This window comes from Heterodontus francisci, chromosome 1, assembly GCF_036365525.1.
Source record: "Heterodontus francisci isolate sHetFra1 chromosome 1, sHetFra1.hap1, whole genome shotgun sequence".
Taxonomy (NCBI): domain Eukaryota; kingdom Metazoa; phylum Chordata; class Chondrichthyes; order Heterodontiformes; family Heterodontidae; genus Heterodontus; species Heterodontus francisci.
In genome coordinates, this window is record NC_090371.1 from 173,705,131 (window position 1) to 173,723,956 (window position 18,826).

The 18,826-nt window shown below is 42.5% G+C and overlaps 1 protein-coding gene across 2 annotated transcripts in view; it reads right to left on the reverse strand.

Annotated features, from left to right (window-relative positions):
* Positions 1 to 18,826, reverse strand: part of arhgap24 (Rho GTPase activating protein 24) — a 499,279-nt gene that overhangs the window by 84,991 nt on the left and 395,462 nt on the right. For both annotated transcript variants that reach the window (XM_068038864.1, XM_068038874.1), the window contains one exon: positions 13,097 to 13,219. In XM_068038864.1, coding sequence (XP_067894965.1) covers positions 13,097 to 13,219 — 123 coding nt within the window. The remainder of the gene's footprint in view (positions 1 to 13,096; positions 13,220 to 18,826) is intronic.

Below are 18,826 nucleotides of genomic sequence, written 5' to 3' on the forward strand. Positions count from 1 at the left end.
AAAAACATTTGATAATGTATCACATAACAGATTTATTCATAAAATAAATGCACATGGTAGGAAAGGGATGGAGTTAACTTGCATATGTAATTGGCTAAGGGATAGGAGGCAGAGTAGTAGCAGTGAATGGATATTTTTCTAACTGGAGAAAAGTATCCTAGAGATCGATGTTTGGACAACTGCTTTCCTTGTTTATGTATAAATGGCCTGAACTTGGGTATAGAGACTATAATTTTGAAGTTTACGGATGTTACAATACTTGGCAATTATTGGCAAGAGTGAGCAGAATAATAATAATGGACCTCAGGAGGCCATAGACAGACTAGTGAAATGGGTAGACACATGGCAGATGCAGTTTAATGCAGATAAGCGTGAAGTAATGCATTTTGGGAGAAACATCATGTAGAGGAAGTATAATATAAATGGTACTATTTTGACGGAATGCATATTCACAAATCTTTGAAGATGGCAGGGTGAGTTGATAAGGCGGTTAGAAGGCATATTGGATAATTGGCTTCGTAAATAAGAACATTGAATATAGAAACAACAAAGTCATGCTAAACATTTACAAATCATTGGTTAGGCCTTAGCTGGAGTATTGTGTTCAATTTTGAGCAGCACACTTTCGGAAGGATGTCAAGGCCCCAGAGAGGGTACAGAGGAGGTTTATCAGGATGCTACCAGGGATGAGGGAGTTCAGTTATGTGGAGAGATTGAAGAAGCTGGAATTGTTCTTGTTAAAGTAGAGAAAGTTAAGGGGAGACCTAAGAGAGGTATGCAAAGTTATGAGGCGTTTTGAAAGATCAAGTTGGTTTTCTCTGGAAAGTGGGTCAGCAATCAGAGGTCATAGATTTAAAATAATTGGCAAAGAACTATTGGGGAAAATGAGGAGAAATTATGTCACACAGGGGTTTTTTATGATGTGAGACGCACTACCTTGAAGTGTAGTGGAATCAGACTCCATAGGAAGGTTCAAAAAGCAATTGGACACGTATTGGAAGAGTTGTGGGACTAAATTGAACTCTTTCCAAGAGTTGGCAAGTATGGTGGGCCGAACAACCTCTTTCCATGCTTTAAGCTTCAATGATTCTAACCCCTCATGTGGGTAAGGGATGGAGGGGGGTGGTTCTGAAAATCTCACAGTGATCTGACCATATGAGAATTAATGAGAAGTAAATCCAGGTTTGTTATCTCATCACAGGCATTCTCCTATCATCAACACGCATCGTCCTTGAATTGAAATTTTTATTTGATCTCAGCCGAGGATGACTTCTGAGAACTCATTCTTATAAGGCAGAGCCGGTTGGCATTATTAACTGGTGACTCACTGAGTGGGGAAGTAGTTGGAAAGACAGTTCACCCACTTCTTGTAGCCAACAGTAAGAAAAAGGTGAATAGAAACCCTTGCTCCAGATCAGTCAGTTATGATGTCTGCCAGAAAAGCCTAGACAATTTATTGTAATACTAGTGGTAACCAAGCCAATATATTAATTGGCCTGTTTGAGTGCGAGACAGATCAAAGCTATTATTAATCAGCTCTGTAACGAAGGGCAAGACAGTATGTTTTGTTATATTTTTTTTAATTCACGAGGATGGTTTTGAAGTTAAATGAAGTAAGTTACTCACTGTAGAATTCCCAGAACTCTGTGGCGAGTAACTCACCTCCTGACTCCCCAAAGCCTGTCCACCATCTACAAGGCACAAGTCAGGAGTGTGATAGAATATTCTCCACTTGCCTGAATGAGTGCAGCTCCAACAACACTCAAGAAGCTCGACACCATCCAGAACAAAGCAGCCCGCTTGATCGGCATCCCATCCACTCCCTTAAACATTCACTCCCTTCAGAACCAGTGCACAGTGGCAGCAGTGTATAACTTCTACAAGATGCTCTGCAGCAACTCACCAAGCCTCCTTTGACAGCACCTTCCAGACCTGCGACCTCTACCACCTTGAAGGACAAGGACAGCAGACACATGGGGACACCACCACCTGCAAGTTCCCCTCCAAGTCATACAACATCTTGACTTGGAACTATATCGCTGTTGCTTCACTGTCGCTGGGTCAAAAAACTGGAACTCCCCTCCTAACAGCACTGTGGGTGTACCTGCAGCACATGCACTGCAGCAGTTCAAGAAGGTGGCTCACCAGCGCCTTCTCAAGCACAATTATGGATGGGCAATAAGTGCTGGTTTTGCCAGCGACGCTTACATCCCATGAGCAAATAAAAAAAGGTAGTGACTACAGTGCTACTCTGTATATTCTCTGAGATTGATAAATGTTTGTTATCCAAAGGTATTAAGGGAAATGGGGCGAAGGTAGGTATATAGAGCTAGGTCGCAGATTAGCCATAATCTCATTGAATTGCAGAACAGGCTCAAGGGGCTAAATGGCCTACTCCTGTTCCTGTGTTCCTATGTTCACTTGCTATCTGTTAAATAAAGCAGCTTAAATATTTGTTCTCTGGCCTCATCACACTAAAGTATTCTGATTGGCCTACTGAAAGATTAGAAGCACACACAAGGGCAAGTACAAAATATATGGGGATTGAAATTCAACTTGAACAACAGCAGTGAACAGGCATTATTGCATCGGTTGCCTGTTACACGCCTCGCTTGATATTCAATTCTCGTGAGGTCAATGGAATGGAATATTGGGCAGGGAGGAGAATGGGAGGCCAATATAATACCGGCCATTTTGCCCTACTGCCCAAGATGAATTTATACCCAGGGATATCCAGCTCTGATCACAAGACGATACTTTTGTTACACCCCTAAGGTATGCTTCCCTATGTTTAACCATTGGATAGTACGAATGCACTTCTAAACTTAACACATGGGGAATGCTTACAGGAATGACCCATAATGCTGAATTTGAGAGAATATCTAAGGCAGGTCAGAAAATTGTAACAGTCTCCATAGGACAAAGTGTTACCAGGGTGCAAAGTACGCTTGGTTGGTTGTCTAGCGATGCTATGGTGGCCAATTCACTGAGCAGAAGCAGGTGTACAAAGGTAGATGAGGGGCTCAGCTAGGGGTCCACCCAGCGTTCCCTCTAAGCTGCACGGGTGGGTGGGTAATGTGCCGCACAGAGAGCAGGCCACACATAAGCAACGCTCCCTTTAAGATGTGCACATGTGCAGTCACGTGTCAATCATAAAGGACCACGCAATGCAACAAGCCAGCTGTGCACAGCAAGAGGGAACAGTGGTCCATGCTTGAAACATGGTCTGAACTTGTGAAGATTAGGTGAATATTTTCATGGAATTTTGGCTCCCTTTTAAAGAAGTTTGAGAGGGCTAATTCTGCTTTCTTTTGGGGGAGGGGGGCTGGTATCCCTGACTAGGATTCTTGACAGGTCTCTCCACCATGGCAATCATGTGAGATGCACCTATCATTAGTTTTATAATGAGCTGATCTCCCCTTGGCCCTGCAATCTTTGGTAGGGTTGGTGCCAAAGGTCACGAGGGTGTAGAACCTGGCATTTACACCAGGATCAAAGGCCCTGTCTTCTTTATGTTTGCAACCAAATAATTTAAAAAAAGGTTAGTCACATATCTTTTAGGAGGATAATGTTCCTTTAATGGATATTCAATCCTCCTTGGGAAAATTGCCAAAAATGAAAACATTCCTAATAAGAAAAATGTGCACTTATCAGGTCTGAGCTATCAAATACCTGATGCCTTACATTCTGTTGGCATTAGCATGCTATTACTATTCATTTACAGGCCACAACTGTACAATGAGCATAAAACCTAATATACAGCGGAAATTAATATTCAGTGACCACTGGCATTATTACCCAGAAGGGATTTGCTGAGCACAGATTAGAAGGTAATAAAGTCTGTGGTAACCGGAAAGGGGCCACTCTGCAATATTGTGCCTAAAGGCCACAAGAAATGAATACTTCAAATTATTTAGTCAATGTCACTCTATTATAGTGCAGCATGTTACGGTGCAATAACAGGAGTGTTGATGGAACAACTCAAAATATATCCCAAGATCTTCAGCAGGTCTTTGTTCACTGCTGAATGACCCTCTTACATTCCACTCAGAGTGCTTTTGAGTGAATAATGAAAACAATATATGTTGAATGTGATTTTTTTAAAGAGATATTCTCTTCTGACTCAATTAAATTCAAAACCTACTTCATTTTTTTCAGCATTTGTGCTGTTTCTGCAGCCCATGGCTTAGATTACTATGAAATCACTGCCAGCCATGTGCCAATGGCATCTGTAGTTTGTTGGGGTTATGCTGCCACCTTTGCCAATGAATTCACTATGGGCACCGTCTTTATCTAAAATGTTTTGCTAATCTTTCAGCTCAAGAAAATAGAAGAAGTGGAAGGGCATTCATCATTTATATCACAAGGACATGATGTATACATAGAACGGCACGTCATCATGTGACTTACATCATTGATGATGTAGTGGTTTTCAAACAAAAACAGGCTTTCTGAACACTTCTACTTCATCCTACTTACAATTTTCTTCCTCTTCTCAAGACAATAGTTCATATAAGTGCCCAGATAAACAGCTTTGGTGATGTCGGTTGAGGAATGAATATTGGTTAGGACACCAGGGTAACTCCCCAGCTCAAATAGTGCCATGGGATCTTTACATCATCAGAGAGGGCAGATGGGAACTCGGTTTAACATCTCATCTGAAAGACGCCATCTCCAACAATGCAGCATTCCCTCAGTCCTGCACTGAAGTGTCAGGCACAATTATGTGCTCAAGTCTCTGGAACGAAGCTTGAACCCACAACACTGTGACTGAAAGGCAAGAGTGCTACCACAGACAAGACTGACACCATGGGCCATCCTTCATGTACAAGCTTAGACACTGGATGCTGGAAGACTACTCAACCATGGAGACAATCACAACTGAGCCCAATTTGGTCTGCACCTGGATTCCAGTTGGATCATCGTCAAGAGCATGCTTAATTCTTTCCCTACCTTTTCCAGGGACACTGAGGCAAATTCTGGAAAAGGTCCTATCTTGCCAATCTGGTTGAATTCTTCAAGGAGTGTTAACATTTATAACTTCAGTGTTAGCTATACACTGCTTCATGGTAACTGAGCTCAGTATAAAGGAGTAAGGACTGATGCAAAATATTTGAAACCTGTCATGTCAAACTCTAGACAGTGAGTATTTTTAAACCAAAATGAGCAATTGTAATTCTAATGAGTGACATTTGGAAGGTCTATGCATATATCAATGTATTGCTTCTGCCATCTCATGTAGAAAGCAACTCCATATGTGTAACCAATTTGAATAAGTTGATTATTTTCACCTTTGCACTTTGGTTGTTTGCACATCGGAGAAATTATCTAAAATACATCAAAATAAATCGCTATTCCTGCTAGCATAGCACATACTGCAAAAATCTTTCTTGGTTAAACAAGAGAATTCATGTCTGGACTCCTGTGCCTACCATTGTTAAAATGTTTCCATGACTGAATTTAAAAAAAACCCTAGTGGGCACCATTCACAGATAAGACCTATCTTCAGAGCCGGGGCACAACTTAGACGAGGGAATTTTCACTGGAGCAATCTAAGAAACAGCTTTTGTACATCACGAAAGAAGAGTTTGGTGAAAATCAGTAGATATTCATGATTACATGTGACCCAGGAACGGCATTACTGACTGACTGTCATGCAGACCCCCACCTGCCAAGGATGAGGCATATAAATTTTGTCATATGAACATTGATTTTAAACTTGCTGGGGAGAAAGCCTGTTGCAAGGGCTGCCAGACACTTAGCTGAAAAACACTTGCAGACCAACAGACAATGCTTGTGGATACAAAAGGACCATTCCCTGACACATTCAACCCACAATGGTTTTTGATCACCAGACATCGAAGGTGTAAGGAAGAGCATTCCAGAGACTGCTAAGGTGATACATTCCACAAAAGCCAGGCCTCTGGACCCACTGAGGACACATGAACTTCAAGAGAGAAAAGTCTCCTACATTGAACAAGGATTAAGAAGAATACTGGGCCCCAACAAAAAGCAAGACCTACCTACAATCAAGGACTCTACAGTGAGCTCAAAGAACAGTAACCAAAACCATCTTCAGATATTGCCTCATACTTTTCCCCACTTTATTTCTTCTACTCTTTTCTGTCTCTATCTGCATATGTGTATCGCGTATGCATGCTAGCGTGGGCGTGTCACGTATCTGTAGGCATTAACCTGAATTAGAGTTTAAGTTTAATAAAGTTCAACCTTTTTTCTTTGACCCTAAGAAAACCTGTTTGGCTAGTTTCTTTGCCTTATAATTGGAAGTTAGTGAACAAGGATTCACTAAAGGGGAGCTACAAAAAAAAGGTGTGTTTAAAAAATAACCCTATCACGGAAAGACCAGGTGAAGGCTGACAGGGAACCCAGAACCCCTTTCTCACCGGGTTGTAACACTAACAAATTCAACATGGCCATGCTTACAATGCCAAAAAAACAATGCTCATGTTTTCAATCCTGGTATAAAGCATGGTAAAGTTATACCACCTTAGAGAGAGATGGTATTCTACACCAAGAGCAATCATATGTTGAACCTTAGCTCATGGGGACAGGCCAATCCTCAAATGTATTCCTAAAGGAATTTGCACACTGATCTCAGATGAAACACAGCTATGAACCTTATGCAGAATCAATGGTCCTCAGCAATCTACCTGTCACAGATGCATCTGTCCAGGACAGTATTGGTAGGAGTGACCACCGCATAGACCTTGTGGAGACTAGGGGTGGAATTTTGTCCTGGTGGCGGGGGTCTTGACATCGGATTTAGTGCCAATCAGACCCTTAACTGGACAGTGGCACACCTTCCATACAATTTAGGACCTCGCCACCGGAAATCCCTGCTTGCAGAGCTACAGGCTAATCAGAGGCTGGCAGCTGCAGCACCACCGCAGAGGTGAAGGCTGCTGCTATAGCTGTAGCAGACCAGACACCGAGGAGTGTTGCTGGAACCAGGCTCAAGGTAGGTCAGGGTGGGAGGGGTCTCATGGGGTGGGAGTCATGGGGAAGGAGGCTCGGGGGGGGCGGGGGGGGTCAGCAGCAAGGGCAGGGGGCTAAGCCTCATTGGGCCCCACCTTTCCCAATGCCAGGCGCCTCGTTCAGGCACTGTGCCTTTGAATGAGGGACAACCAGCAACCACCCTCCCCGCGCCCCTCCCCACACAGCTGGGAAGCAGCCCACACGGGTTTTTGTGCCATGTTTCCTGTGCAGTGACAGGGCCACCTGCCGCTTGGCTAATTGCAGCTGCAGCAGGGAGAGGTCCTTAATTTGGGGTCAATTTTTTTTTAATTCACTCATGGGATGTGAGCGTCGTTGGCCAGGCCAGCATTTAGTGCCCATCCCTAATTGCCCTAACTGAGTGGCTTGCTAGGCCATTTCAGAGGGCATGTAAGAGTCAACCACATTGCTGTGGGTCTGGAGTCACATGTAGGCCAGACCAGGTAAGGACAGCAGATTTCCTTCCCTAAATGACATTAATGAACCAGATGAGTTTTTACAACAATCGACAAGGGTTTCATGGCCATCATTAGACTAGCTTTTTTTAATACCAGATTTATTAATTGAATTCAAATTCTACCTTCTGCTGTGGTGGGATTTGAACCCATGTCCCCATGTTACTAGTCCAGTGACAATACCACTACGCCACCGCCTCCCCATTAATTGCCCAGTTAAGGGCCTCAATTAGCAGCGGGGCGGGAAGGCCTTTCACAGGCTTTCCCACCCTGGACTAAATTTCGGGCAAGGCCAGATGGTGGTGGGAACCCCCTGCCCAGCCACCATCCCATCCGATTTTATGTTCTCCCCACCTCCAGATCCGCAGCAAGGGGGAGCATAATATTCCACCCAAAGTCCCGTCATTACATTGAGGATACCCTCCATCATGTTATGCGGCACTATCACCATTCTAAATGGTATAGATATAGAACAAATTTAACAGCTCAAAACCGATGAGGTGCTGTGGGCCATTAGCAGCAGCAGAATTGTAAACCATCGCAATCTGAAACGTCATGGCCTGGCATATCATTCATTCTCCTTCAAGTCACACATCCTAACTTTGAAATATATCGCATTCCTTCATCGTCACTGGGTCAAAATCCTGGAACTCCCTACCTAACAGCATTGTGGGAGTACTTTCATTACATGGACTGCAGCAGTTCAAGAAGGCAACTTACCACCACCAGCTCAAGGGCAATTAGGGACGGGCAATAAATGCTGGCCTAGCCAACAATGTCCACATCCCATGAATGAATTTTTAAAAAAGTAGTGAAGAGGGCAGCTACATTGATCAAATGGGCTCCAGGTTGGATTCTATTACTGTTAGTAAATGGGAGGAGTGTTATGTCAAACAGTACATATTTGTGGGCTAGTTGCAGCAGGACAATATTGCAGGTTTCCAATTTCGTTTCCCTCCAGCACAGTGGTAAGGAACTGTTGCAAGGACTTGTAAATGGGTGGAGCAGTCTGAAGAGGGTGCAAAATATCAACTTGCAGCACTACCAGTAAGGGTGATAAGAATACTGAAGGTTAGTCTCTGTCTAGGTATTTTATTAATTTTCTCAGCTCTCAAGTTACTTTCCACAGATTGTGCTTTATTTGCAGTGGGATAGAACTGCTCTGGAACATTCTAATGTGAAACAAATCTTAGAATTAAAAGGGAAAATGCGGAAGGTGAACATTTCGGTCTCTGCAAAAAAAAATAGTGAATGCTACAATGTGCGGGCACTTGTATATTTAAATTTGGTGGGTGAAGCTGGCAGAAAAGAGAAAAACACGCAGGACAGATTTTCCACCTTGTCGGCAGAGAGGAACTCCATTATTCCTGATCGTTATAGGAACAGGACTAGGCCATTTATTCCCTCAAGCCTGTTCTGCTATTCAATGATCATGGCTGATCTGCGACCTAACTCCATTTTTCCACCTTTGCTCCATATCCCTTAATACCTTTCAATAACAAAAATCTACCAACCTCAGATTTGAAATGGATAATTGATCCATCATCAATTGTTGTTTGTGGAAGAGAAGTGAGTATATGGAAGCATATATGGTATTTTTGGGTTGTAAATATGCCCCAATCTACCCACTATCTTAAACACAATCTACACTCTGTGCACACGTGTTTTTTTGACTGTATTTCGATTGGTTTGTACATAGTAGTTATAGGAGCAGTATTCATGCAACAGAGGATTGGCAGAAGTGACTGGCAATGAGGTTACAAGACCCTAAAATGAATTACATAACCTCATAAACCATGAAAGAGAAGCTCAGTGGAATGGTTTATAAAAATAGTCTGAACTTCTGTTAAATGTTTTCACGCATGATTTTTTAAAAATATTAACACTGAAGCCTCACAGTAACATACTCCCTGACAGCACAGTATTTGTTTTCTCATTATGGAGTCTCACTTGAAACTGGTGTACTTGGTCACTGTTCCTTCTCCCTTCTGATACAGCCTGCTTGGCCAAGATCCCCGGGCAGATGCAGGCGCACGCCGGTCTGGATCTCCAAGGAGCTGATGGTGTGGTACTTTCTGTAATGGGTCAGGCAGAAAGCCTGTTCAGTCTGTGACTCTAGGCTATATTTTCTGGTTGTTGTTTTATCATGTTCAGATTTTGGGATCTGGAGGTTTGAAAAGGCCTGTTATATGTGCAGTTGACTTATTGGTGGATAACTCCTAAATCAGAAGGCCAAGATCTGTTGGTATCAGCAACTTGAGATAAATGAAAATTAATGAAAATATGAATTTAGTCCCCAAGGCTCCGTTACATAATCCATGAGGACAAAAAGCTGGATAGCCCTTCTTTAGAGCATACAATAAGGAGTCAAAATGTAAGACTTTTCCCCTAAAGTTTTCTTGCAATCACAGTACTAAATATTTGTATTTGTACTCTGCCACAACATTCTGAGGTCACTACACCAATAGATGGTGTTGTCAGCATAACATTGCATGACTTAGTGTTACATGACAGGCCCAACCTGAAGATGCTAAATTTAATATTCCATGGATTGCAGCAGGCAAAAAAACCCCAAACAATCCATAGGACAGAAGGCACTAAATAGGAGCTAACAAATCCACAAACTTTAGATTTGAAAACCAGGGCAGAGATAGGGAAGGGCAAGGCCATGTAGAAATTTGAACACAAGGATGAGAATTTTAAATTCCAAACCGGGACCCAATGTAGGTCAGTGAGCATTGGGTGATGGGTGAATAGAACTAGATACGAGTTAAGATACGGGCATCATAGTTTGGAGGAGCTCAAGTCTCATTTATAACGACACTTTCAAAATCCCATCTGTCTAGTCTTTGGCTCTCCATTCACCACAATGTTTTGGCAGCTATTGATTTGCTGAACCACACCTTTGACGCCCTAGTCCCCAAGAAAACCATTAATCTCTCACCCTGGCCATTCCCCCGGTACAGCCCTCATCTCTGCTCACTTAATTCCAAGGGACGCAGACGTGAAAGGATATGACGGACAACTGGTTTAGCTATTCACCACCAGATCTGGCTGGACTACATAAAACACTATCAAGTTCTGCTTTCATTTGTTAAAACTGCTCACTATTCCAGGATCATCTGGGAATGCAAAATAACTCCCTGGCTTCTTTTCTCTACTGAAAACCGTCTTCTTTAATGCTTCTCCCCGTCTCTTCCATTCTCACCTCCAACAAAGAGTGCAAGGAGCTCATGGACTTCTTTGTCACTAAGATCAAGACCATTCGATCAACTGCCTCTGCCACATCCCTCCTTTCTACTAGCTCACCTGGCCAAACATCCTCGAAGGCTCCCCCAATCCCCGTCCTATCCATGAATTTGCATCTTCTTCTGGTTTCTCTCCTACCTCCTCTCATGTCCTCTCTAAGCTCATCTTGTCCATGAGATCTACCTCCTGCTCCCTTGACCCTATTCTCAGAAAACTGCTGACCACCCAACATCCCCTCCTGGTCCCCATGTTAGCCGATATTGTTAACAGTTTTCTCTCTTCAGGTGTTCTCTCTCTCCTTTAAATCTGTTGTTATCACCCCTCTCCTCAAAAACCAATCCTTGGCCCCATCATCTATGAAAACTACTGCCCCAGCTCTAACCTCCCTTTCCTCTACAAAGTCCCTGAACGTGTTGTCGCCTCCTAAATCTGTTCCCATCTTTCCCGGAACTCCATGTTTGAATCCCTCCAATCAGGCTTACGCTCTGCCATGGTACCAAAACGACTCTTATTAAAGTCACAAATGACATCCTACGTGACTGTGACAAAGGTAAAATTTCCCTCCTCGTCCTTCTCAACCTGTCTGCAGCCTTTGACAGGGTTGACCACACCATCCTCCTCCAAAGCCTCTCCACTGCTGTCCAGCTGGGCGGGACTGCTTTCGCGTGGTTTCATTCTCACTTATCTAATCTTATCCAGAGCATCACTTGCAATGGTTTCTCTTACCGTTCCCCCACCATTACCTCTGGTATCCCCCGAGGATTCATCCTTGGCCCCTCCTATTTCTCATCTACATGCTGCCCCTCAGCGACATCATCCAAAAGCACAGCGTTTGTTTTCACATGTATGCTGACGATACCCAGCTCTACCACAACACCACATCTCTCGACTTCTGTACTGTTGCTAAATTATCAGACTGCTTATCCGACATCCAGTACTGGTTGAGCAGAAATTTACTTCAATTAAATATTGAGACTGAAGACATTGCTTTCGGTTCCCACTCCAAACTCCACTGCCTAGCTACTAATTCCATCCCTCTCCCTGGCAACTGACTGAGACTAAATCAGAATGTTCACATTCTTGGTGACATAATATACCCCAAGATGAGCTTCTGACTCCATATTTGTGCCATCAGTAAGACTGTCTATCCCTAATATCACCTGACTTCACCACTGCCTCAGCTCATCTGCTGCTGAAAAACTCATTCATACCTTTCTAGTTCTGAAGAAGGGTCACTGACCTGAAATGTTAACTCTGTTTCTCTCTCCGCAGATGCTGCCAGACCAGCTGAGTATTTCCAGCGTTTCTTGTTTCTATTTCAGATTTCCAGCATCCGCAGTATTTTGCTTTTATCATTCATACCTTTGTTAGCTCTAGACTTGACAATTCCAAAGCACTCCTGGCTGGTCTTCCACATTCTACCCTCTGTAAACTAGAAGGCATCCAGAACTCTGCAGCCCGTGTCCTTACTCATACCAGGTCCCATCCACCAATCACCCTTATGCTAACTGACCTACATTTGCTCCTGAGCAAGCAATATCTTGATTTTAAAATGCTCATCCTTGTTTTCAAATCCCTCCATGTCCCCGTCGCTCCCTATCTCTGTAATCTCCTCCAGCCTTACAATTCTCTGAGATATTTGCGCTCATATAATTCTGGCCTCTTTAGCATTCCCAATTTTAATCGCTCCAACATTGTTGGCTGCACCTTCAGTTGCCTAGCCCCAAGCTCTGGAATACCCTCCCTATAGGTCTCTGCCTCTCCACCTCACTTTCCTCCTTTAAGACAATCTCTAAAACCTCTTTCTTTGACCAAGCTTTTGTTCATCTGCTCCTTATTTGGCTTGTTGTCATTTTGTTTTATAATGTTCCTGTGAAGCACCTTGGAGTGCTTTATTATGTTAAAGGCGCTAAATAAATATAAGCTATTGATGTTTTATGGAGCCATGTAATTGGATGCTCTGGACTCCACTATTACTTAAAGCACCACTCTTTATTGAGGTAAGTGCCTACACATACATAATGGTACTCAATGTTTTGGAGGAAGCCAGATGCATATACACAGCCCATATTTGCCATAAATACTTATTCCTAACTACTGGCATATCAAGTGCAGAACCAAGTAGGAATGCTGTCAGCAAGTACAATAGTTCCAATATGTATCATGCCAGTATGACTTTGAATAAGGCAATGTTATTCCAGTGATGGACTACTACATTTTACGGGGCTCAGTGATGTTTACATAAATGGAATCCTTCTGGACTAGGATTTTCACTTCACATTTAACCTGCTGCGCTTGTAAAACTGGTGATATGAGGTTAAATGATTTTGCCTTAAAATAAATATTTACAGCCAAGCAGTTGAAAACACCAATCTTACCTCCACCGAAAGGCGCCCATATCACTCTGCGAATTGTCTTCACCCAGTCTTCCATGTCATTCTGTGCACTGGCCATGAGGAGATATGTTTCATGATTGGCAGTCATCCGATCGCGATCTCCACCTGGAAGGTATAATATAGCAGTGACACTCCAAAGAAAACCACCTGAATGACCTATCTGGTATTTCTTGACCCCAGTTTTGTTTTCTCATTTTTTTAGGTTTCTCTCTGCCACACACACATACGAATTAGGAGCAGGAGTGGGCCATTCAGCACCTTCGAGCCTGCTCCATCATTTAATAAGATCACGGCTGATTTGATTGTGGCCTCAACTCCACTTTCCTGACTGGCAGGGTTAGTGAATCTTTTACCAGACCCTTGACAATGTTGCTGGTAAACAGCCTGCTAGCTAGTTCACAAAAGAGGCCCTGGGATAATTCAAACCCTGCGATTGAAGCAAAGATGGAGAATACATTGAGAACAGCTGGTAGAAGCACTTCTGCCATGGGCTACTCTCTGACTACCATGTGGTGTCACCATGACATCCTTTCAACAGTGGAAAACCACATACATATGTCCATGAGTGAGTTAAAAAGTAAGGAGTGTATACTTTGAGCACAATTTTCTTTCCTCCTCTCTTCAAAATACTGTTGCTTGCTGGGGTATGGCATCCAAAACCCTGCAGTACTTTAACCATGTGACTATTCTTCCATTGTGAGCCTAGACAGTGAACGATTTGACTGTGAAGGGTAGCACAGAATTTGATTCAATCCTCTTTGCATCTGATGTTCATACACTTGCCCTTTCCAGCAGGGCTCACTGAAAAGCAACCAGAAACAACTGGCTGAATTTTTTTTCCTCTTCCTAATGGGGCATTGCTGCCATTTGCATCTCTCCCAATTAAAGCCCCAGCTGAAGAAGATGCATAATGGGGGGCCGTGCTTAGATTAATTGTTTGCATGTTTGACAGAATACTATTGGATACTTGATCTGAGATGTTGTGAACCATTAATAATCTCCACCCCCATCTTTTTCCCGCTACTGCTTCAATCACCATAAATTACAAATCATTCAGAGAGCTGAAGCCTACATTCTGACCCAGCCCACATTCCCCAAAGATCTTTCCTTTCCCAGCTTCATTGTCCTCATTATGCTCCACAAAAAAAATCATATTTTCATCCTCACCTTAAATTTCATCCATGACTTCACCTTTCCCCAACTCCATTATCTCCTTCACCCTTTTCTCCCTGCACACACCTTCTGACCTCAACACCAGAACAGTTCTTGCTGCCTATTCAATCCATGCCAGCATTGGCAGCTTTTTCAACCACAATTGGTCCCCATCCCTGAAACTCCTTTCCTTCATAACTTCCATCCTTTTTCCCTGCCTCCAGAGCCTCAAAAAGACCCTCCCCTTCACCTGTGCCTCCATCTCCTCTTAAACCTCGGTGCCATTTGTTGTTCATTGTCCAGTAAACTGCTCAGTCATCTCATTGCACGTAAGGGATGTTACAGAGATGGCAGTTGTTGTTACTGTGGAAGTGACAGAAGGTGGTTTCAATGCCTCAGCCCTGCTTACAATCCAGACCAAAGAGGTTGGGCAAGAAACTGGTTAACACCTGGCCACAGGCCCAAAATAATTGGCGACATTGAGCACCCACCAGAGACCTCGGGCTTATCCAAAATATGGTGCCAGATGCATTTCAGGTGCAGTTCAGACGTGGAATGTCATGCTGCTAAATTGCTCATTTTTGTCTGATTTATGCCTGTCAAATGGATGAAATGGATTCCAATATCTCTCTCATTGGGGTTGATCTTGACTTTATAAGATAGTGTAAATTGGGCGATAGCAAATCAAAAGCCAGTTTTGCAGCTCTCTAGATTTTTATTTCCAATGAAATCAATCTTTGATCAGTGAATGTCAATCCTGACCCTTTTCCTCTTTAAGAATCTTCCTGTTCTGCTGAGTTCTTAGAAAGAGTTAATTTATAGTCAGTTTTCTTTTAATATTGAAAACAGTACTTGGGCTTCTTGTCTAATAGAAACCTTACCCCATAGTCTGTTTTAAAAAAGGACAATGCATAACAAAATAACCTCAAGAATTATATGGAGAAAAATGTGTTCAACATAATTTACCTAAATTTAGCTTTGACTAAATGGCCCACGCAACTTGCTTTTATTCTGGGTATTACTTTCACTCAAACATCAGAGGATTTGATAGGTCTAACTAAAGCACAGCATAAACATACAGTTTGCATGCAAGCCAGCAGAAGTCAAAAGGCAGGAGTACAGCCTTCGTGAAACATTAACAGGGAATTTTTCAGCAGGGACTTGACAGGAGAAAACGACACTCAATTTCCTGGTCCTCAAATGTTGCCAGCAGGACCAAGTGGAAAATTTACCCCGGTATAGTTGAACTAACTTCCACATTCAGTCAGTGTTAATGTAAAATATTAGGCAAATTGTATTCATGTAGTTTTCAGTTGCAAGGTGTATGTCTGACATATCGACTTACACCAGACACAGCTCTGTTCTTAAACGCAGCAGATGGCCAAACGGCATCAATGTTGCCTTTTATTTCTTCCTCTTTTACATTTTCACTTATCTCTCTTCAAAGCGAACCTGGAATTTGTGAGTATTCTGTCTTGGAGATTGCTATATAGTCAGCACTATCCCAGCATTCGTAGCAGCAGTGACAGGAGTATTGTGTTTCAGTTGCAGAAAGCCAATTATGTGTGTGTTTGCATGTACAGGAAGTGTGTGTGTATGTATGTATGAATATGTGTGTATGTGGAGTGTGTATGTTTGGGGTTGTGTTTTTCATTTCTTGGGAACCTCCTCTTGGCGAAGGCAGACATAGACGACAAGGTCCATCATTGCCTCCAATGTGCCAACTCAGACTTCGGCCAGCTGAGTAAGAGAGTATTTGAGGATCAGGATCTCAAACGCAAGACTCAGACCATGGTTTACCAGGCAGCAGTGATCCCTGCGCTCCTATATGCTTCGGAGACTTGGACAACCTACAGCAGGTACCTCAAAGCACTGGAGAAGTACCACTAGACGATTCTCCGCAAGATCCTCCAAATCCAGTGGTAAGAAAGGCAATCCAGCAGCAGCATCCTCTTCCAAGCCAACCTGCCTAGCACCAGGGTGCTGATCACCCAAAACCAGCTCCGCTGGGTGGGACGCGTCACTCGCATGCCTGACACCAGACTCCTGAAACAGCTGTTCTGCTCAGAACTTTGTCACGGTAGGAGACGCCCAGGAGGACAGTGGAAACCGTTTAGAGATGTCCTCAAAACATCCCTGAAGAGATCAAACATCCCGTCGACTTGTGGGTGTCCCTGGCTCATGACCGTCCTAGACGGAGAAAGCTAATTCAGGAATGCATCGTACACCTCAAGGGGCTTTGTCGGGAACATGTGGTGGTATTGGAGGGAGCGCACAAACCTCAAAACTACTCATCTACCTGACCCTTCAAGCACTGCCCACCCATCGTGTGACAGAGTCTGCAGATCACATATTGGATTTATCAGCCATTGAACCAGAGTGGAAGCAAGTCATCCTCGATCCTGAGGAACTGCCTAAGAAGTGTGCATACATACGTGGGGTGTGTATCTGTGTGTATTTGTGAGTGATAAAATAATCTCATTTCACATTTCTATCAGGAAGCATTTCACAATAACAATGCCAGACTAGACATTGTTGTGAAAGCAGATAAATAGCAAACACTCAGGCTTGATTAGACCAATCATTAGATCATCTGATCATTTCTTCCTACACATATTCAAAACAATACCATTAAATATCCTAAGCAAGAAAGATTTCTTAATGTATTTAAATAGGTTGGCTAATATTCTTGCTGCTTGAGATTAATGTGGGTCCTTCCCTGCATCACGCCATTAGATCTTTACAAACAGGAGATAGGATTCCACTGGTGGCCTTACTAAACATGGAGAGAATAAACTTGGATTGTGAGTTCAGGTAATTTTTTTTAAAGTGACTGAAATGAAAAAGAAATTGCTGCAGGTTTCTGAGGTTCATGTGGATTCTACTTGTGTTCTGTGATACAGGTTTCACTCAGGATCTGAAATCTCGACAGCAGTGCAGTGCTGATCACATTAAATTTTTTAATTAAAATATTAAGAAAACATAGCCATAATTTTGCAAGGATGGAAATGCCAGTGTCAATGGTCTAGACTCTTGGTGTAGACCCTCTTGAAGATCAAGATCCATTTTTTCATTTAATACCTATCAGCCATGTCTTATTCTTTGTTCAATGAAACTTAAGATGTGTTTTTAAAAAATGAAATAACCTCTTCTGCCTCATGATGTAAAAATTCTCACTGTACAAACTAAACGATCTCCATCCACCTCAATTTAACAGAAAGATGCATACTTGGCTTTGTAAATAGGGGCGCTGAATACAAAAACAAAGATGTCTTGCTAAACCTTTACAAATCACTGGTTAAATTTCGGCTGGAGTATTGTGTACATTTCTGAGCACCACACATTACAAAAGTTGTCAAGACATTGATGAGGGTACAGAGGAGGTTTACCAGGAGGATAGTAGGGATGAGGGAGCTCAGTTAGATGGAGAGATTAGAGAATCTGGGATTTTTCTCCTTAGAGCTGTGATAGTTAAGCAGAGACCATAGCATAATATTCAAAATTATGAAGTGTTTTGATAGAGCAAGTAGGGAGAAACGATTTCCTCAGGCAAGTGGGTCAGTAACCAGAGGATATGAATTTAAAATAACTGTTGAAAGGACTAGAGGGGAAATGGGAAGAAATTTATTCACACAGAGGGTTGTTAAAGATCTGGAACACACTACCTGAAAGAGTAATCAAAGCAAATTCCATAGGAGCTTTCGAAGTCAATTGGACATGTACCTGAACAGGATTAATTTGCAGGGTTATGGGACTAAATTGGACTGCTCTTTCAAAGATCTGGCACAGACATGACAGGCCAAAAGGCCTCCTTCTATGTTGTAAAAGTCTGCGATTTTATGATTTTAACCTTTATTTTCCCTTTACTGATGTTGACTGACCTCTATGTTTCCAGCATTTTTGTTTTTAGGGGTAAATTATTCATGCTCTGTGGAAGGACTGAGCTTGTTAAGATGAATGATTTTTGCTCTCTCCTTGTTTTCGTACATATTGATGTAATTTTATATGCAGCTATTCTTGGAAGATTCTAATAGTCTCATGATACTTGTGAATAGATCTGCCCAGGACTTCAAGAGGCAAAAGGATTCAATGTCTGTATCTACAAACTGATACTTGAATATCCCTCATATTGCAGCTTCCTGTCTGACAAGCAGCATTATAAATTACTGATATATTTTATTTTGAAGAAATCTTTTTACAAAATCTTATTGTGCATTTACATAATCACAAACCTTTTGCTTTAAATGTATTCAAATAATGTACTTATTAAAAAATCATGTTTAACTAACTTGCTGGAGTTTTTTGAGGTGGTAACAGAGAGGGTTGATGAGGGCAATGCTGTTGATGTGATACAATGCCACACAACAGACTTGTGAGCAAAGTTATAGCTCATGGAATAAAAGGGAAGATAGCACCATGGATATACGGAATTTGCTGAGTGACAGGAGACAAAGAGTAGTGATTAATGGATGTTTTTCGGGCTGGAGGAAGGTTTGTAGTGGCATTCCCCAGGGATTAGGGTTGGGACCCTTGCTTTTCCTGTTCTATATTAATGAGCTG